The sequence below is a fragment of the Halichoerus grypus genome, chromosome 3 (genome assembly GCF_964656455.1).
Source record: "Halichoerus grypus chromosome 3, mHalGry1.hap1.1, whole genome shotgun sequence".
NCBI classification, from domain to species: Eukaryota; Metazoa; Chordata; class Mammalia; order Carnivora; family Phocidae; genus Halichoerus; species Halichoerus grypus.
This window is the reverse complement of record NC_135714.1, coordinates 64,123,488-64,145,987: the sequence shown is the minus strand read 5'-3', so window position 1 is coordinate 64,145,987 and position 22,500 is coordinate 64,123,488. Positions and strand designations below refer to the sequence as shown.

The 22,500-nt window shown below is 39.4% G+C and overlaps 1 protein-coding gene across 2 annotated transcripts; it reads right to left on the bottom strand.

The window, feature by feature from the left end:
* Window positions 1-296: 296 nt before the first annotated feature.
* FGF5 (fibroblast growth factor 5) lies at window positions 297-21,314 on the bottom strand. Of its 2 annotated transcripts, none has more exons than XM_036074067.2 (3): window positions 20,121-21,314; window positions 12,564-12,667; window positions 297-1,150 (listed from the first exon to the last, which is right to left on the bottom strand). In XM_036074067.2, the coding sequence occupies exons 1-3, from the start codon at window positions 20,479-20,481 to the stop codon at window positions 803-805; spliced, it is 813 nt and encodes a 270-aa protein (XP_035929960.2). In that variant the 5' UTR covers window positions 20,482-21,314; the 3' UTR covers window positions 297-802. The 2 variants fall into 2 exon arrangements, with proteins under 2 accessions (XP_035929960.2, XP_077924319.1); XM_078068193.1 differs by lacking the exon at window positions 20,121-21,314 and adding an exon at window positions 19,282-19,342.
* Window positions 21,315-22,500: the final 1,186 nt, after the last annotated feature.

Here is a 22,500-nt window from a genome sequence, read left to right as displayed (position 1 = left end):
AAAATCCTTATACTCTCCCCTTAGTCCCAACCCATTATAGCCCAGCCACCAAAGGGGTAGGATTCCACATACTGTCATGAATTTACACACGCGCACACACGTGCACGCACACACACAGATCTAAGCTGAGCCTTTGGTGCCATTGAAGAGAATTTAAGCATTTTAAGATGAAGAACTAAACTTACGTTATCTGAGGTATGGTAAAAAAAATAATAAAAATTAAAAAGTGCAATGAATAAGAGAAATGAAAAAAATCCACGTTACAAATGGGCTATAAACACATTTATATTCATAAACTGCATTCAAATGGTTATGTCATATTAATTAAAATAATAAAAGTAAGAAAATATGCTCAATGCAGAGGTACTTTTAAAAAACAAAAAAACAAACAAAAAACAAAAGTTAATAAAATATTTTATCTGCATCAAAATATTCTTTGGAAACCAAAAATAAAAATGTATCATGTGTGTTCTTTCAGGTTGAGCTGTAAAAGTCAGAAAAATACATAGTCCGCACTGTTTAACTTTCTGAAAATACCGAGTATGCACTAAGCATAAAGCAAAAGGCTTTCCCCGTCTTCTGGACCTGAAGCAGTGTGCCCCCCATACTGGACAAAGAATTCCGGTTCAGTTCCTATCAGAAGACATCTTTGTTTCAGTCACACTGAAACCCAGGACCTGACTTCGAGACAGTGTAGTGGAGCTGGAGCTGGATCCAAACGTTTTTCTTTTTCAGAGCTGTAAAGACACCCCTGGAAACTCCTGAGGGCAAGGCCTGGTTTCTCACAAGGCCAAGATGAAGATTATCCAAAGCGAAACTTGAGTCTGTATTTCACGGTGTTGGGACTCTTCCGAGGGGCAGACACGGGCACCTTTGGCTTCCCAGGACTAGGTGGCTTTTTCTTCTCAGGAACGGTAACCGTGAAAGAAAGTTCTGGCTGCTCTAGGTGCTTGAATCTTGGCAGAAAGTGGGTGGAGATGTGCTGGGGTTTGACCCGGGGGCTGCAGCCCCGCTTAGCTTTCCCTCTCTTGTTGAGGGCCACATACCACTCCCGGCCCGCTGGCTCAGTTCTGTGTATTGCTGAGGCATAAGTATTATAGCTGTTTTCCTGAAATCGCTCCCTGAACTTGCAATCATCTGTAAATTTGGCCTGGGGGGAGAAAAGAAGAAGAAACATAAGTGGTAATAATACTTTCAGCATGCAATAAAATGAGGTCTTTGTAATGCTGATTTCGGTTTACTATGTACTTAGTGAAATAATATCAATGTATATAAAAAGGATAACAAGGAACTCTTAATATATTGAAATTCTGTTGTGGTTTTTAAATTACTTTGAGATTGGCAGTGAAAAAAAATTAACTTTTAATATTTTAAGATTTGTTTCCCCCTCTTAAACCATCAAGAAAATAAATGGAACTGAATTACTAAGGAACACTTGCCTGGTAAAACATGAATTCATATTCAGAGAAATGGGGTCATATTATTCCTCTGAAACAAGGATACATTTTTCAATGTTATCAGTGTGATTCATGGTGCTGAGAGAGGGGTAGCATATGGCCCTATTAATATTGCATGTGTTAGAGTTCTTTAGGAAAAAATATATCTTCACACAGAGATACAGGAGAGAATATTCGATGCCAAGAAGAAAAAATTACTTTTGGAGTCACTAGCAATACTTCATCCAGATCTCTCTCTGTCTCTCTCTCCCTCTGTAGACACAGACACACACAGACACACAGACACACACACACGCACACTCAGACACACACAATGTCTGCCCTTGAAATGCTCCCAGAATAGTGGAAAAAGCAGACAAGTAAACACCCATCACGGTGCAGCTGGATACGGGGGCTTATGACAGCGCTATGCAGAGGGTACAACGATAGCATAGAGGAAAGGAATCCAAGAAGATGGGGGTGGCCGGGCAGAGGGCAGGAAGTCTTCCTACAATAGATGACATTTGAGCTGAGTCTTCAAGTACAAGATTTTAGTAAGGCAGGTGACACGAGAAAGGGTTCTCAGAGGGGGAACAGTGTGTCCACAGGTCGGCATGACACTACTACAGGTAGTAACTTTCCTACAGGATGTGTGGTGGAAGGAAGGAGAGGGAAGGCTGCCAAACTCGGCCAGGAAGAGCTCTGAACATGCTTATTTTGCCATGCTTGTGATGCGGATGATTTTCTGTTTACTGTGTCTTAGTGAAATAATATCAGTGCATATAAAAATAACAGGAACTCTTAATATATTTAAATTCTGTTACTGGTTTTAAATTACTTTGAAATTTCCAGGTAAACAATTAACTTTTAACAGAAAATTATGTTGAGGAATTGGGGGCACCTGGGTGGCTCAGTCCTTAACCATCTGCCTTCGGCTCGGGTCATGATCCCACCGTCCTGGGATCGAGCCCCGCATCGGGCTCCCTGCTCAGCGGGAAGCCTGTTTCTCCCTCTCCCTCTGCCCCCTGCTTGTGCTCTCTCTCTCTGACAAATAAATAAATAAAATCTGAAAAAAAAAAAAGAAGATTATATTGAGGAATTAAAGGAAAGTGTATGGGGGAAGAGCATGAGCATAAAGTCAGACCTGAGATCAAATACCAATCCTGCCAATCGAGGTCTTAGCTTTAGGCTCCTTATCCACAATCATTCATAGGGCTATTGTGAGTACCAAAATATTTTTCTAGGGAAAAGATGGGTAGCTTTCATCAAATGCAAAAGAGGCCAAGGGTCCCAAAGAGTAATAATTCCTGTCCTAGACCAGACCACCACGTTTCATAGTATCAGTGAGCACCATTATCTGGAATTCCTGGGTTTGCGAATACCAGATATGTTGATGTCTATAGAGAAAAACACTACTTATGAGATATCATTTTCATATCAGACCAAGAGGTACTATACTGGAAATAAGAGTTCTTTTTTTTTTCTTGCTTTTTCTAATAGTGCCAAGCTTTTCTCTGCACAACATTGTCATCTGAAAGTCAGAACACCACAAGACAATCTACATAGATCTACTGTTGATGGTCACATGAATTTTTTGACTTGTGCAAAGTACTGACAATATTGGAAGGCAACCAATTTCAGAGCGCTTCCAACAGCACATTGATGTTATGTATGACAGTTTACCCAGGTTATTTACATTCAAGCATAGTTCAATCAATAAGGCTCTTTATTTGAAGGCTAGCAAGTTATATATCTAGAACTTCCACAAGTCTACTGGTGATTCCCCGGATTTGATCTCTAGCACCTGGAAGCGGGTGTTTTAAAGAACCACCACCTATGGCATTCCTCTCATCCTGTCATACCCTACCAGCCCATGTCTAGGCCAAGGGCGCTATGCTGAAGTCACTATAGAAGAGTACACATTTACTGTTCCTATTTTTTTTTTAAGATTTTATTTATTTATTTGACAGAGAGAGACACAGCGAGAGAGGGAACACAAGCAGGGGGAGTGGGAGAGGGAGAAGCAGGCTCTCTGTTGAGCAGGGAGCCTGATGTGGGGCTTGATCCCAGGACTCTGGGATCATGACCTGAGCCGAAGGCAGACACTCAACAACTGAGCCACCCAGGCACCCCCCTATTTTTTATTAAAAAGACTTTCTCACAAGTCAAATGTAGATTTTTTATAGTTGCTTAGCTTTTAAAAGGACTTAAATGCTCTCCCATTTCATTAGATAATCCTAAAGTTTTATTTTAAAATAAAAGCTATAGCCATCTGTAATGTTTTCTGCTACATAAAAGGATAAGCAGTTTAGAAAGATATATGGGGTTTCATCAAAGAGAGTAGCAGGTGTGTTTACCCTGCCTCATATGTTTTTCTTCAAATGTACTTGAAAAACATTTTTAAAAATATATACATTATACCTTGACCTGACTTCTACTCTTGTTTGGCAAAAATCCATTTTCCTGAAAAAGGATAGCAGTGATTGCTTTATTCAATTTTGACAGGTTTTTTAAGTGTACTGTATTATTTTCTTTCCTGACATGCACGCGCACACACACACACACACACACACACCATGGTGAATTAAACCTATAGCAATTCCATCTTAGAGTCTTCATATGGGTGAAAGCCCACCAACTCTACCTGCTAAAATTATTCCATCTAAAACCCTTCTCTTTTCCTCCTTAAGATTGATGTTCTTAATCTCTTTCTTAAGAGGAAAGAAGGCTCTTTGGGCTCTAGATTTTTCAAGGGTCACTAACTGTCACCTGGGGCAGAGGTGCCCAGAACCTAAGGACACACAACGTGAAGCCCTGTAGCCTTTCCAGCTCCCACATTAGAATAGTAGTAAAGGCAGTCAGACTGTTTTGGCTTTCTTAATTGACTTCTAAATTAATGTTTTGTCTGAAAAATTCTTCCAGCTGCGATGGAACAGAACCATTTGAAACAAACATTTCAATGAATTTTTTCATCAGGAGATCTAGTCCTTCTTGAGGGACTAACTGCCCCTGTCACTACTCCTGGCCTTGTTCAGATAAGATGGTGACCCTAAGCATGAATTTCTGTCCCTAATATCATGCATGAACCATTTTATAGCAGAGAGTCAGTAAGCAATACGGGTCTTGGCTACAGGTATTTAAATAAATATATATATATATATATATACGTTTACCATTACACCATTTCAGATGATAAATTTTCTAGGCTTCTTTTAATTTTTTAAATCTCCTTTGAATTATAAGAAGTCCTTTGGCAAAACACATACTTTTTAAATAATAGAACTACGTTATATTTTCCTAGAAAAAGTGAAGTTGCCAGAAAGACATTTTCTATAGTTAAGGTGTGAAGTAGAGAGGTGAATGAAATTTCCAAATAAGCTACTGAATTCTGGACCCCATCACCGCATCGTGCTAGCACCCTCGGCCATTACAAGACCAAATGCGAGAATGTTCCTAAAGAACCCATATCTTTGTTCCAAATTCATTTTTTACGAGTCTATTCGACAGATGCTTATTGACTATGTATCACATGTCAGGCACTGTGCTAGCGGTCACTTTTCCAATGAGGAACAATACAGACATGTCCTGTCCATGCTCTTTGTTGAGTTAAATTATATGTTTTTCTCCTTAATTTCTCCTTGATCTTGTGAGTGTAAAAACAAGTTACATTCAACACACCATAATTGCAAAATTACAATGAAATGGTCGGCTAATTTTTATGTAATTTAATACAGTCCTAATGTAATTTAATATAGTCTTAATGGACAAAACAAATGAAACTTAAACAAATGAAACTAGTTTTTGCTTGAATAGCCTAATTCTTCAGAGGAAGGGAGAGAGCACAATTAAGGAAAACAAGAAATTTTTGATTAGAAGGACGCTGTGCCTTGATTCTACTCATCTCTTCCCACAGTGAGAACACACAATAGATGTTTAGAAGAAAGGTCAAATTCAGTTCAAAGAAAGTAAAACTTTGATTAACTGGGATATTTTAGAAAAGACTAATTCTGCTTAATTGAAATCTGAGGGTCAAGTAAGCCAAACAGAAAATTCTTTCTGAAACGTTATTTTTTAAAAGCTTTCTAAAACCTCTTAACATAGTTTTGTTCCTTCGTAAATATCCTGTTGTATCATGATTGAGGATCTTGCAGTGAATGAGCTGAGGCCATGCAAACCGGCACCAATTCTCACTTCGTGCAACGACAGAAGTACATATGCAGTATACGGAAGGTGGATGGAGGAAAGGAGTGAACTTGGACCAACACCGGTATAATCTTCGGAGTTTGTGGGGTATTTAATCAATTTTAGTTCTTTATTTCACTTTGTTTTCTTTGATTTGCCTCCCTCTTTTGAAAAACCTTGTGAAGAAATAATTAACCAAATACAAATAATTAGAATGTTATTGTGGGCTGGAATATTATTAAATAATTAAAATATTATTATAGACTATAATAAAAACAATTATAAACCAAATTGTACTTTAAGCAGAGTTCCCTTGTTGCATGCATCCCTGCTTCTGGTTCCCCTACCTCCTTTTACTGCTTCTTGGGCTCCATCCCTATTCCCACGTATGGGGCTGTCCCGGCCAGGTGCCCTTAGCCTAGGCCGTTTTGTGTGGTTGGGCTGAATGTTCCCTGACCAAAGGCGCCCACCTCTGGTGGTGATTAAAGGCTAAAAGGCAGGCCCTGTTCCAATGCTTCCACGCAGAGTACCCCAGCGCAGGGCAGCGCGCACCCAAAGGGCTGCCTTTTACTTTTGACTACAAAGGCTTCTTAGAGGTCAGCTGTGGCCATACTATGCTATCTCCAGGGCATAGCCTACTTCCTGCTTGGCACTGAACATCTGTCCACTCTATACCTCGGTTCTTCATCCTGAGTGACCAAGGGAATATACAAGTTAGATTTAATAATAGACCAACCTGACATAATGTAATGAAGAATACCCACCGCAGGACTTCTCCCCCTCCAAACTTTATGAATTGACTTAAAATTACTCCAGGAGCCAGTTCAAAATGCAGACTCCCGAGACCCTATCTCCAGAGGTTGTGTTTTAGTAAATCTAAGGTGAGACCCTGGAATTGCATCATTAACCAGCATCCTGTGGATTTGATGCAGGTGAGGTAAGAGCTTTCACTCTGATGCTCTTAATAACTCAAAAGGCTGGGCTATCAAGGGCTCTTATGTGCCAGGGGGCTTTACATCTCTTATTTCACCCTCGCAATAATCCCGTGACGAGCAGAATGCTATTACCTAATTCTCCGGTCAGAGAAGTAAAGAAAACAATTCACTAAAGCCCCATGTTTACCAAGTGCCAGGGTAGGCACCTGTGACTTCAAGCTCCAATCGTCCAACTCCTAGATTCCAGCTCCTTAACACCACACAAACCCAAGGGCATCTCCTAGACTTCCGTCTAGTCCTACCTGTCTTAAAGTTGCTCCATGTTAAAATACTGATGAAAAACAATGCCATTCCCCAAACCATTGCAGAAATAGAACACCATCTCTCGCTTTTGGATGAAATGGATCTCTGAAGCTACAAGTCAATTCATCACACCCAGATTTCCTCAATAAAAGAGGCTCCCTAGCAAGAGTCACATAGTGTGAAATCAAGGGAAAACTGGCATTTACTGCAAAGGCAGAGCCCTGAGCCCATTTTTGAGCTTGAATTACTGGACATTTGGTTTTACTATGTAAATTGAAAGCCCTTAGAGGGCAAGGGGAATTTCTATTCAAATGCCTTTATAGAGCTCATGGTCTTGACTAGGAGAGTGGAGTACTTAATAGGTTGTTTTTTTGTTTTTTTTTTTTTTGATGATGATGCTAACTATTGCCCAAGCCTCCATTTCCCCTTTCAGTAAACATGCCGAGCTCTTGGGGCTGCTGACTCCTCCTCACACTGCCCCCAGCGCAGGAAGTCCAGTCCAGACTCCCATCCCGGGCAAGCCAGCTGGCATCCTCCAAAACCAGGAAAGGAAGATGTTCTAGTCCTTGCTTAGGGCTGATCAAGCACACATTCCATGCCTGTTTCGTAAACTCTGCAATTAGCTTTCCTTCCAAACATGATCCCCTAAAACCCTGAGAAACAAAAATAATTCTACCACATGCTTCTCTCTGGACCTTTAAAACAAGCTAAAATGTTTTTCCCCAATAGGCAATGCGCTATCATGTATACTTTATGAAAAGGCTGAAAAAAACATGATAACCATCTTTTCCAGGATTTCCGTTTTCTTTAGGGAAAAAACAAGATGCAACAGGGCTCTAAAAGAATTATGAGATTATGATCGTAAGAAATCCTTGTCTCTTAAGAGCTTGAGCCTGAGAATTTTGCTTTCAAATTAGGTTCTTTGAAAAAAAGGAAAACTCTTGAGATAAGGGGCTACTGTGGACACAAAAAATTTGGACCTAAAGAAAAAAAGGTCAATGATAAATAGGTTTGGGGGCTGGTCTAAATATCTGAGGGGTCACAGCTGCCTGACCCCCAAAGCAGAAAGTCTTTTTCTGAGAGAGGAGACAGGATCATCATACAGCTGCCTCAGAGCAAATTAAAGAAGATCTTTTTTAAATTAAATGCTGAATACTGGGTGCCTGGGTGGCTCAGTTGGTTAAGTGTCTGCCTTTGGCTTAGGTCATGATCCCAGGGTCGTGGGATCGAGTCCCGCACGGGGCTCCCTGCTCTGCGTAGAGTCTGCTTCTCCCTCCTCCCCACTGCTTGTGCACTCATGCTCTCTCTCAAATAAATAAATTTTAAAAAATCTTTAAATGCTGAATACTTTCCAGGCACTATTCTAAGTCTTTTATATGTATTACCTGATTTAAACTGCTCAACTATCACAATAGATTGTTACCTTAGTTTTCCTCCTTTTACAGCTGATAAAACCACGGAAGAGAAAGATTAGGTAAAATGACTAGGTTTAATTTAACTAGAATGACACAATCTAACTGTGTTGGTAACCACCACACTCCTACATCTGGACCCACCTCAGATAAATCTAGAATGGCTCTGTATGGGGATTTTGATAGAGATAATAAACCTGAGGAGAGAGCAAGAACAGAGTGAGGAAGGAACAGGAACAGACAAACAGGCAGAGAGACAAAGACAGAAAGAGAAGCGAGCTCATTTCCACAAGTACCTCAGCCTAGAATGAGTTGAGAAGGAGAGTGGAGGTCACAGCGAAAGCTCTGACTAACCCTCACGGCTCTTGGGGAGGCAGACATCGACTCCCACTCTCAATGATTCCTAGCACATCTTGAGAAGGAGACCAGACACCTTCATCCTTGTAAAGAATGCTGAAAAAACCTGCATGGTAGGAATCTGGCTGCACTGTATATTTGGAGTATACTAGTAAAGATTTTAAGGAGAGCTGCATGTAGGTTGCGACGAGTATGTAGGTTGAATGAGTGCAGGAAGAAGTGCCCACAAAGATGACTGAAGTTCAAACAAAATTTCTCTTACCGAATTAACAAACCTAGCACGAGAAAAACATCAGCACAAATGTTGCCTAAGTGTAACCCATTCTCGGCTCTTTTTTGTCTGCCATCTTTGTGTCTGCTGATAGTGAAGCATTTTCTAAATGAACAATTTCAGTGAACAAAACAGAGCTCTCTTCTGCTTTGAAAATTCATCTTGAGAAGCATTCCCTATGCAACACATCATCACATTGAATGACCAACCTGTGTAAAACTCTGTGATAAACTCTGCGGCGAACACATCCCCTCTGCTTCTCTGGACTTTAAAGTCAAATACTAGAGACACAGAAATAGATGGGGAAAAAAAAGAGTCCAAACAGAGCTTGGGTAAGGGGGTGCACAGCACAAGCAAAATATTGTAAGGATGCACCACAATATTTATTCTTTAACATGTAATATGAAAATAGTATTAAACTATGTGATTATTAATTCCTATAAAACAATAGGTGAAAACAATGTAATTGCTTCCAAACAAAACCTAGCATCTTCTTTCAACTAGCTTTTACCTACAAAGCATTATAGCATTTACAGAGAAAGAGAATTTTAAAAGGATGGTTCTGGTTCAATCACTTGTTAACTGTGTTAACTTAGGAAACGATTTAGCATTGCTAAGACTCTTTCCTCACCTAATCATGTAATGACATAAAGTGAGTAAAAGAGTTTTTAAAGAACTATGCAAATACATTGTCTGTACCTAGCAACTAATTTTTAATATTCTAATTGTTACTGTAAAAACTAAGTTGAAAATCTACAATTATCCATGAATATTTCTCAATACAGTATGGGCATTACTTTCTCCAGAATTATATGAATGCTATACATTTTTGGTTCATATTTACTTTATAGATAAAACCCTGAAAGTACTCTATTAATTTAAAATTTTTACCAGTTTTGTTGAGATATAATTGACATATAACATTGTGTAAATTTAAGATGTACAACATGATTTATACATATACACATATATATAGCAAAATGATTATAAAGTACTCTTTAAATGTCTCTGCACAGTTATTAATTTAAAGCAGCTCATGAATTACACACTTAATCCTAAAAATATAAAGGTTTTTTCGCCTTTTTAGTGACAAAGCAATTTTGTGAAAATCAAAACTAAAGCAAATAATTATATCTAAAGTTACAAGAACAATTTTCAATGTGTTTAACTAGAAAAAAACAAGAAAGAAACCATCTGGGCATAAAACTGATAATTGCTAGGATTAATATTATTTCTAAATTCAACTTCCTTAAAAATAAATCACTTTATAATTTAATTAGGTTTCCATCTAGAGAAAAAGTGCTAATAAAAGCTCAGATAAGAGAAAGTGGGCTTGGACAATTGCTTTAAAAAGAACCCACATAATCGTAGGGCTTAATTTTTTATCTACAATTCAGCTCAAAGTCATTAGAATGACTTTTATATCAAAGAGCTTCGGTGAGTGACAAGAGCAAGACTTGCTTTGTACTGTTTAAAAGTCATTATTCCATGAAATAACTTTAGCCTGCCAAGATGAGAAAGAATAACAGATGCTGTTTTTGCATTATCTGCATTATTTCAGCCAGCCATCCTTAGACATTTGGGTCAAATTTCTGGAAATTTGTTACTTGCATTTGACAGGGGAATCATGTATCCTCACCTCTCGGTATGACCTTTCTAATTGGCATCCATTTGTAATAGTTTGAATTCTGTGGCAATTATCCTTAAGCTGGCCCAAGTTTAGTCTATTTTTTGCATGTACAAGAGCACAAATCAGAACAATTTAAAAGTTAAGGTGCTCACCCAAAACAAACCAATGAGAGAAAGTTTCTTTACATGCACTGCACTTTATTATGATGCTTAGATTCTGAAAGTGTTTCAATTTTTTACAACCTTAGACCGGGGAAAAGCTATTGTATTCAGATGTATTTGATCATTGTCTTCTATTCTGCATGTGGATTTTTAAAAATCAAATATTATTTTTTTGATTAAATGGCATGTCCATGAGAGACTATGGACTCTGGGAAACAAACTGAGGGTTTCAGAGGGGAGGGGGGTGGGGGGATTGGTTAGCCTGGTGATGGGTATTAAGGAGGGCACGTACTGCATGGAGCACTGGGTGTTATATGAAAACAATGAATTGTGGATCACCACATCAAAAACTAATGATGTATTGTATGGTGACTAATGTAACATAATAAAATAAAATAAAATAAAAATGGCATGTCCTACTTGTGCACAGTGATGCAGAACTTTACCCTTTAAAATAAATAATCAAAGAGCAATTACTTTATGAAAACTATATTATAGCTTGCTAGATTACAATAACCACCTCAGAAGATGAAGTAGGTAAATCTTTTCATAATTCTTGTAATCGGTGATTAAAGAGGTTAGCAAAGGTTTTTCATTTATCTTAATCCACTGAGATTTCTATTATATTTAGATTACTGTATAATAATAGATAGTATTTACTGAGCACTTACAATGTACCACATACTGTTTTAAAAGTTTTAAGTGTATTATCTCATTTAATCCTCAAATAACTGTAGAGATAGCTTGAATTCTGCTACCCCCTCCAAGAGGCATTAACAAGTCACTTTTAGAAAAAGGAAAATTGAACGCTAGAAAAAGGAAAATTGAAATTCTTACACATTGAAACAAGTGAAACTCTCAATGAATTTTTTAAAGAACTGTAATTAAAAATCATAAATAGTAAGCTTCAATTGATTACACTCTTAATTAAAATTTCCTATATACTTCAAAAACCAGAAAAGTGGTATTTCTCCAATTCATTTAGTAAAAATTAAAGAGAATACGAAGTAAAGGACTAACGTTATATAACTGCTTTGTAAAAATGATATAATGTGACAAATCTTAGTACACTACAGAAAAAACATAAATCACTTTTAAGTGCTGTGCATATGTACTAATATAAGTAAATCAAATCTGTGAGTAGAAAAACCAACCTAGACATATTTTGTTATCTTTAAAATGTTTCAATGCCTCCCAAGTAGTGAGCATTTTCAGAAAAGACACAGAAATCTATAATTTGTAAATTGATTATAAAACATATAAGTGGCTTGAAGAAATTTTTGAGTGCAAAATTAGTCTTTGTAATTTTAAGAAGTATTGTTTTTGATGCAACAAAAATACAAAATGAGAGTCCTCAAATGGATAAATTAAATTTCTCTAAGGAAGATCAAAATCTTCTCATTATTGGTTTCTCTCCATACTTATTGATGTGAAAATATGTTATATTACTTAGACCTGATTTTTGACATCATGAATATCTTATAAAATTGAATAAGAACTTGATCTACTAAATATGCACACACAATCACCATAAATATGTACATTTTAACTGTTATATAATATTATCATTTCCATAATATTTTCCCTCAGTTGAACCAATTTTAAGAAATAAATAATGGCGATCACTTTGAGAGTGCTATTTTCAAATACATTCATCCTTAAAAATTTTTTGTGAATTCCGTATTATCTTTTCAAGTAAATGAAATATAAAAATGATTACTTACAAAGACATCTTGGTTAAAAGTACATATAATTTAAAAAAATTACATCCTTTGAGCAAATTTTTCATCTACCAATGTGGAAAATCACTTCATTCCATTCTACAAATGTAAAATCTCCATAAGACCTTTAACAAATATAAAGTGGTTCTACTTACACTTGCATGGAGTTTTCCTTTTTTTGACATCGCTAAAAATTTGTTGCTGAAAACTCCTCGTATTCCTACAATCCCCTGAGACACAGCAAATATTTCCAAAATACCTAGGATGACAGAAATCCCAAAATAAAACACAGACTCCTCTACATATCATTGTGAAGAATTAAATTTCTACATAGATTCTTTTCATTCTTTATAGCTGTGATTAAAAAAAAAAGAACGGTATTTAACATCCTTATTTTTCATGACATTCATTATGTTAAAAAAGAAAAGCTTAGCATGCAAGTGTTCACTTAAAATAACAAATTTTAAGATTCAAAAATTTACTTCTGGTTCATTTGTAATTCTTTTTTTTCTTACAAATAAGTCACTTTTACTAAGCAATGTTTAACAATAGAATCTTCTCTAGTTGGAAAGGAATCGAAAAGAATTTCTTTAAATGTTTTTCAAAATAATTCTCATCCATTGTTTTCTAGCAGAGATAATACACTGCTTTTAATATTAAATCTCATAAAGTCTGGCCCAAGACTAGTATAAGCCACTGAAAGCCAGAGATAAATTCCACTTATTTACATGAAATAAATCCCTCTTCTCAAATTATAATAACTATACAAGGACAAATCAATATATGCCATATTCAATCATTCAGTGAGTAGTTCATTTAAAGACTACACATAAAAAGATGTTGAAAGCATTATAAATAATTTGGGATTATTGGCTCAATGAGTGTTTAATGCATTACGGTTTGAGACATCTTGCATTTTAAATGGCTTTTCTGGCAAAACATTTAATGAGGTATTTTATTACATTACTGTTTATATTTAGTATTTCATAGTTAGCATTATCAAGTCAATGTCCCTCTGTCTCCTGTAATAATTTGAAAGTCCACATCAACTGTGTCAAGAGAATACCACGTACCACAGTTCATAAGAGTATTGTAAGAAGGCGAAATTCATAGTCTGTATATAATTGGAATTCCTGCCTGTTTATCATAAATTCATATATAATGTTATATGAACAGGAGAAAAGCATAGTGCTTTTTGTTAACTGCCTACATCAAATTGCCAAAAAATAGGTGGGGGAGGACAAAATAATATAGTTCACTAGAGCTAAAAAGGGACCTATTCTAGAAAGAAAGGAAGGAAAGAAGAAAGGATGGGAGAAGGGAAGAAAATCTCAACCTTTCAATCTATATTATTCTGAATATACATACTAATTAGGATATCTCAACAGTAGTCTGCTGAATAGAGAAATTCACCAGAAATTTAAAAAATAGTAACCTCCCCCTGCAGGATTTGAAGTACATGTAAAATTATTCAATTTACCAAAAAGGCAATACTGTGGATACACATATCTATGATATATACAAATACATATATATATATATGAATATATTAAGCACTTTTTTGCACAATGTGAGTTAATACCTATAATTGTAGCAAATACTGCTGTTTACTTATTCAACTTGATTTCTTAAAAACACTTGATCAGAAAGTTCATGGGGGGGGGAAGGGGTAGCCGAAGAACTATTGTCTTTGTTATAAGCATATTTAGTCCAGAGTAAATAAAACACATCTTCAGGAAACTGCCACTACCACTTTATTAGTGGATGTTTCTTGAAAACAAAACAAAAAACCCCAAAAAACTATTTGAAAGGAACTACTTTTGCTTTTAGGAAGAAACTCCTGAAGAAACTGTTGTCTCATAAGTTATTTTCTTCAGAATGTTTTCAAAATGCTCTTTTCAATAGATTTGGCTGTACAAATTATTTGACTGTGTTGCACACCCAAGGATTTAGAAGCATTACTATTTTATCGAATAGTGACAAAGCACACAGAATGCTTTGTAAAGTTAAATACACCATGTAATATGCTGTGATAATTTTATTAATAAAGCATTACTAGAACATGATACAAAGTTATATTTCTATCACAATTACAGAATGATATTAAAAACAGCATTAATGATTTTAGATATTTGGAAGATGGGGAAGTAATTGTGAATGCTGCGTAAATGCGTTAAAAAATGAGACATAGAAACATGAGAAATTGTCTATGTGTGGAAAGAGAGAAACAAAAGGGACAATATGGACTGGTAGAAAAGGAGAGTTAGTTGTGTTTTCCCCCAATTTACTCATGGTTCTACATTGTTAGTGTTTTTATTCCATTCTTTGGAAGATTACTTGGTTTTGTAAATGCAAACCTGTGTGTTAGCGAAAAAAATACAGGGTAGCCCCAAAAGATAAAATTCTTATTAAATATATCTGTTTACAGGTTAACATTTGAGAGGTCAAGACAAAGTCTCTATAAATATTTGTTTAATGGGAGCACTGCTTTGCCTATGTAAACTATAGCTTCTGACAAGTAACGTATTCTATTTTGAGAAAAACTCATTTTGAGTCACTTGCTTCCTAACACACTGTATGTACATTCTGTGTATATATGCTATGTAAAGTTTGCATCATAACAAATTACATGGGGAAGATAAAATAATATATGTAAAGGGTTATTATTTTATTATATACTGCTTGGTTTCTTTTCTTGCAAGTTCCAATGTAAAAATGATATACTGCCTGGGAATGAATGGATTTTATAATTTTTTAAAAATTTTATTTAATTGAAAGCTTAAAAATGTATTTTTATTACATATATTATTCTATTTAAAAGTATGAAGAATGCAGGAAAGATAAAGATGAGATCAGATGAAATAATTATTTTTTCACACAGGCAACTTTGGCATGATCTTCTAAATCTTAATGTAATTATGATGTAATATTGAGAACGGTATTAAGATCATAATTTCCAACGTAATTCAACAGTAATTTCACAATGTCTTTTTTACTAGAACGTTGAAGCAGATTCTACAATTCAACTCTCTGACCTCACCTCCAAGAGATCGCACAATTATTGATTTTACTATGCCAAATCTCAGCAACGCACTAAAGAATTCTATATAATATTTTAAACCCACATGCATTAAATCACACATATATAAATCCCAGAAAACATTTCTCTAAAACTAAATTTTTCTCAATTTCAGTTATTTCCTGACTCTTACTAGAGTCAAGAATAATTAATTTTATGAGAATTTACAATTCACATTATGGATGCCAAGATGGTATCCCTAAGCAAAATTGTGGAAGGCCAAGTGTATCTCACGGATCAGATAGTCAATGAAATGTCTGCTAAACTGGATTGTTTTCTTTGACCTTCTCACTACCTCTCTTTCCTTTTTCAGGACACCCCATGTGCACACATGTATGGATACATGTTTACTCTCCAGTGATTTTGGCCTTCTGCTTGGGGAGTCAGGCAGGGTAATTATTTCCCATTAGAGTGCTGGTGACAATGTGTTATCTTTCCTAGGGTGTTAACATGTAAGAGGATCAAAAGAAAAAAGCAGTGCTTAACAGAAAAAAACCTATTTTCTCTTGGTGGAATTTGGGGGTTGACATCTAGATTGAAGGAGGCAAGAATTTATACACGCATTGTTTAATCCACCTACTTACAAGCATAGGCATGCATTACAAAGTAAGTTTATTTCAGTAAGAGAATATATGTCTAGATTTTTTTTACCTTAGTCCTCTCCAGATTTTTTAATACAACAGGACTCTATTAATGATGGTTGATAAAATCATGTAGACTTTTCCCTTTTCTCTTTTCTTAGTGAATGACATAATAGACACAGATATCCCATGTATTCAGAAGCTTTCAACAGCTCATCTGAAAATCCTCGAAGAAAAATAATTTAAAACTGAAGTTTCTCTACTTGCGTTCATACAGCAACAGATATGCCACATCACTATCAAATCTGAGGCTTGAAATACCCAGTTTAGCAGTTTTCAGTGATTAAATTAGTAACAGAAATCTTCCATTTGAGTTTTTCTATTCAGTAGATACAGATTCTGATTTAGCTAGGCTTGGGGGACTACTTAAAAGGTTGACTCTACATGAAACGAAAATTGATAGTGAATTTAGATTTTTAAAAATTAGTAAAATTGAGGGTTCTGTTTAGTCAGAATATATGATTGGAATTTTCATATTTTATGTGAACACTTTGGCTTTGTGCAGCCACATCCTTCAACTTTTGCTCCCTGAATTGATAATTACTTGACTGCCTATTCTTCAATGGCCCGACATAAGTCAACAGAAGCATTGAAGCTAAACTTGAAAGCGTATACATTAAAGCAAAACTTTTTCTATTCAATAGTTAGATTATATCATCTGGGTTTTCTTGCCCATCTTTCTTCACCCTTTCCTAGTATTTCTTCATAATAAGAGTGCATCTGCAATGAGCTTTTTTTTTTCTGTCTCCAAACTTGGGATAACTACTGTATAAGAGAAGCTAAGAACATATTAAGTGGTATGCTTTAAGTAAATTGTGTTTCAAAAATCTATGGCCAGAGTACACTCCGGATGGTAAAACTAGAAAATATTCAGTTTGCAGAAATGTTAATGTCAAATGATAGTTGTGAGATATATATTTATATATATGCATCTCTTCTGACAAACATTACAGAAAATTACTGAGCTTAAAAGAACCTGCTAGAAGGGAGTTTGATGGCAAAGTTTTGACTCTTTTCTGAAGTAGCATGCTGTAACCAAAGAAATGTAAGTTTTTTATCATTGCTAACTTACAGACAGTAAAATGAGATGATGAGGTAAAACTCTGGTGTATCATCTATGGTCCTCTTTGGTCCCAGCTCTCAGTGTCTCTTGTGAGACTTAAACAACAAATGTTTACTTATGTACTCTAACCAACAGCCCATGACGAACACCTTAGTTTACATACATGTCAGGAAACCGTCAAGTGCTGCTTTCAAAGAGGTATATGACCATCCAACAATTAGCAGGCTTCTGTTTCTCTTTCACAGCTCTTTAGGGCAGAGGCTTATTTTAAATTTTTAAATTACATGCTTTCCCACTAAACATGACATATTTCATAAATTCTTCATCCAGCAGTGGTGGCAAAATCATAGTTAGTAGTATTGGACACTCCAGACATCACAAAGAAGAACATCACCATGATTTAAGCATTTAAGTTACGGTTTCCTCTGTGAGAAAAATCTATGGAAGGCAAAAACAAACTAAAATTCCCCCAACTCCCAAAAGTAATCAAAATATCAATCTTGATGATGTACGTAGCCTATTATGGGTCATAAATGAATGAATGAATGAATGAATGAATGAGTGAATGAAGGCAAGCCATATGAAAGATACAGACTAAACTCTGAAAGGCTATTCTATACTGGAATGAATTGGGAAAAGTGTTAAATCAAGGAAGTTTTATTTAGGCTACTTAGGCGCTGTTTAGTAAACATCCCTGTTCTTTTTCAGGTATCTTTCAAAGTCGATTTTAAAATAAACTGTACCTTGGAAATAGCAGATATTGGTCAATTGGTCAATTGGTGAATGTATTCTTTGTTGATCTGTTCTCATTTTCCTTCCTATGCTTTTCTAGAACTTCCCCTCTGGCAAGGCCTAAGCAACAAAAATCTTTGTCTTTTCCAAGAGAAGAGGGTGGATATATAGGGAATGAGTCTGGTATTTCAGAGATCCCTAGTACACCCAAACCTTCCCCCCTGAGATCCAACCAGCAGCCTGTTGCATGTTAACTTTGGGTCCTCCCTTGGGAACACAGAAGTTATCTTGTGTTGGTGCTCATTTCCTGGATAAACTACAAGAACAGAACAGAAAAAGTTTTCTGTAAAAGAGAGGTGGAAAGATCACTAGAAGTGCGGAATGAGCTCTGTCTGGTATCTGATGGAGTAAAGAATTGGGTGGGGGGAAATGAGAAGGACCAATGGCAATACTGAAGTCAATGTGACTCTCGCTGTCCCTGAAATCTCAGAAAATTCCCCTTCACCCTAACACACCTTGCCCTTTCTCACCAAAGACGGTGAGTTGTTTGATGAGGGTGAAATGAACCTTAAAACCTAGAAACAGGCTCCTGCATGGAGCGCGTGGGAGGCCCCGGGGCTCGCAAGGGCATACTCGAAGAGCCCTCTCTCCGGTTCAGGGCTCCAGACCACCTAAACACGTGTAACACGGCCAGCCAGAGCGGCACAGCTCGCAAGACGAGTCTGGGGCACGGGCGGGCATGGACCCGCTCCTCTTCCGGCGCGAACCGCCAGGTCTTCCACAGCCCGCCTCCTGAAACCCCCGGGAGGAGCGTCGCCAGCCGGCCACCCCACCGACGTGCGCACCTCCAACCCTGCTTGGGAGGCGGCTGCCAGATTGCCAGCCCCGCTGTGGCGCCCGCGCCCCTCCGGAGCTTGGGTAAGTAAGAAGCTCAGTGGCCCGTGGGGTTGTTGGTTTGAAACGAAGCAAGTTAAGTACACCTGGGAGCTACCAGGCTGACACTCGACAGCCAGGTGACCGTCCGCAGCGCAATCTCCTGGCCACGTTCCCGCTCTTCCTGAATACCGCACAGGCCCGGCTGTGGGTCTGTCTTTTGGATTAACCCCTGCTGGATGAACGATCTGGCCCTACCGAGGAAGAGCCTCAAAGAGATCGCCCCAGTTCCGCACACACCCCCAAATCCTCTCTCCCCTCAGCTACCTAGAGGCAGTGAGAGGAATCAGAGGAGCGCTAGTGATGGTCTGGAAACGCAGATGGGGGTGGAAGGAAAAGAGGCGATGGGAAGAGTGGGAGAAGAGAGAGAGCTAAAGAGAAAACTCAGAAAGAAAATGTAAAACTTTGCTTTAAAAAAAACTTACACGATGTGCACCTGTAAGGAATTGAACGTCCTCTGAGTTTCTTCCAAAATAAAGAACTTTTCCTTAATTGTCCTTGGGGACCAAAGGCTGGTCACTTCCTAACAAGGTGCTGTCATGGTCTCAACATACTAAACGTTGCAAACCCAACTCTGAAATTAATCATTCAAATGTCCATCACGTATCTTTCTCTAAACGTGTCCAGTTTTCCAGATCACTGTCTTCTTCCAAGGAGGGGATGTCTGGTCTCCTCTAGAATATACGTAGATATTCTAATGCATATAATGTGCAAATATGTATATACAATAGACACAAACACAGATACATAAATGTATAATATATATTACTCTGGGGTTGATGGTGGCAGTTGGAGGGGCGGCATGTGAGATTTGATTCTTCTAAAATAACTGTTCAGTTATGGGCAAGGAATAGGGATGCACTTTGATGCCTCTTGGAAAATGCTAGCCTCGTAAACAGAAGCAGGAGGTAAACAGGAACCAAACGAGCAGAAAGAAGATTTTTGTTTTTTCTCCAGGCACAGGCTGGAGGCTCCTCTTTGGGACCCCGGCAAACTGGAAACAAGGTCTACCTGTCTTGTGCACCAGCCTCTGGTAGCCTACACCTCAGGAATCGCCATTCCTCATACCCGCGAGAGGGGTGCGCGTGTGCGTGCCATATAGACGCATCTCCACCCAACCTGCCCGGCCGTTTCGAGGGCCAGCTGGGTCCCAGCGGCCAGGGTTCCAGAAGGTGCTCCCGTGGGCCAGGGAATAACCGCTGTCCCTCCCGAATCCCCCACTGCCCGCTTAGGACGCGCTTGGCCAGGAGAGCGAGCAACTTACTTAACATATTGGCTTCATGGGAGCCATTGACTTTGCCATCCGGGTAGATCTGCAGATGGAAACCGATGCCCACTCTGCAGTAGAGGCTGCCGGTCCGGCGCCCCGAGGGGCTCCACTGGAAACTGCTCTGCTCCAAGCCGCTTCCTTGGTTGCCCAGAGAAGCCCCGGGGGAGGAGGAGACGGAGGAAGAAGAGGAAGACGTGGTGCCACTGCTGCTCCGGCTGCTGCTGGCGCCCCCCGGGTTCCGACCGGCGGCAGCGGGTCCGGGTTGCCCTTTGGGGGCGAGGTGCTTCTCCCCTTGAGCCCAGGCGCTGAGGATTAGGTGGCTGAGGAAGAGGAGGAGGAGGAAGGACAAGCTCATTCTTCCAGCCGCGGGGTTTCTAAGTGCATCTTGTAGGGCTGGTTCTGGGCTCCGTGGCCCCCGCGCGGCTGCGTGCCTCTGGCGCTGCCCCCCTCGCCGCACCGGGTGGACATAGCCTCGGGGAAGAGAGGGAGGGAGAGAGAGAGGCCACTCGAACGGATCTCGGCGCGGGTGCTGGGATATTTATAACGCCAGTGATCTCACTGCTTGGTGCACGCCTGCGAAGCTTCCCCTCACCCGCCGCTTTGTGTACTCTCTGGCCGGTGCGGGGAGGGAGCCTCGCGGTCCCGGGGGCGGGGGGTGTGGAGGAGGGAGGAGATGGGAGACAGTGAGTGGGAGGAGAAGCCGGGAGGAGAGGCGCTGCACCCCGACGCTGGGCACGCGCAGACCAGGGCCACGCACCCCAGCAGTTCTCACGCGCCACACAGCCGGCTACCCTCCCACTAGAGCTAACGCTGCGCGGAATTGAGCTCGGCGCGAGCGTTTGAGTCCTCCAGGGGCAGCAACCGAGATGGGGGGTCTAAACGTGGAAGTGAGTTCGCGTCCTCGCCAACCTCCGCTGCACGCCTGCGTCCCAGCAACGCACTCTTGCCCACCCAGGACCCAATTTCCAGGGTCCCTTCCCCTCGCCCAGCAGACCCCGCAAGCACAACCCCAGCCCCGGGAATCCCTCGGGAACGAAGTCCGGCTGAGAGATTCCCAGCGCTTCAAAGTGCTTGCAGCCGGGAACCAAACCAGGATTCGCAGTCCAACTTGGGAAGCCTTTGGTGTGGCGCGGCAGGAGGAGAAGGCTGTTGTTGTTTGTTGTTGTCTCTGATTAATAAACAGCTAAGGAGTGGGTTTATTCGGCATTTAGAGAGCCACTTTGAGCCATTAGGCCACGATTTGAGCCACTTTCCTATTGGAAACTCTGGGTTGCGCTAAACATTATGCCGAATTTGTTTTTCCTTATGGGAAGCTTTCGGTCTGTGTCCGGGAGGGTGAGCGCACACGCACACCGCGCTCGGAGCGGGGCGTGAGGGGCAGGTCTGGGCACCAGCACATGTGGCTGACTGTCCAGTTGTCCTCTCTCACCCCAGGATCCCCTTGGCAGGAAGGATTAGCTAAGGGCTCGCTTCGGCTTACTCAGAGCTGCAGTTGACTGAAGGACCGACCCCAATGAATGATTAATGATGCGCGCGCTGGGTTTCAGGAAACCTGAGAACCGAGAATTTCCGTGTATGCAATGCTCCTACTGTCATTTATCTGAGAAATATACCTGACTTGCATTCTTGTAATATTTCTGTCTGAAAACATATTTGGAGCTTTAAACTACACTCTGATACATTATTCATTGGTCATTTTAATGAAAAGGCTGTAATTTTGACCAATAAGGTCAATTGACAGAAGCCAAGGTTGATGTTAAGATACAGCTTTATCCATTACTGAATACCCATTTAAGAGTTCCTGTCTCAATAATGAAAAGCTTATAAAATGCATATCGATTTTTCAGGATTGGAAATATTCCATGACTACAATACTTAACATCAAGGCAGCTATAAAACAGAAAGTCACCTGTACAGTTCAGTGAAGCCACTGTGGGGGAGAGAGGTCATATCACACATGGATGTGCATAGCTTGGACACATGCCCCTGATACACTACGTAAGATGCTATCCTGGACTGAACACCCCTTCTCTTTACACTGTTCTAGCCTCAGGCTCTGTACTTCTGGCTTTAACTAGTGTGGGCAGGCAGACCCTTACAAGGCAATCCTGAAAGTGGACATTGAGAACAGACAGCAGTCCCTCAGAACAGTGTCCCTGACTGAAGTTGTCTCTTTCCTGAGTGAATGATTGTGGGATGCTAACCTAGGCACTGTGCCTTCTGCAGGTGATGCCCTTGGTTCGGTGACAAAGCTGTCAGAGTTAAAGGCCCATAGGTAGGTGCCACTGGATGCCATCAGTAAGTCCCCTTTCGTGTCACATGGTCTATCCCATGCCTCATGGGGCACAGATTTTCCAAACAAATCCAGTTTCTC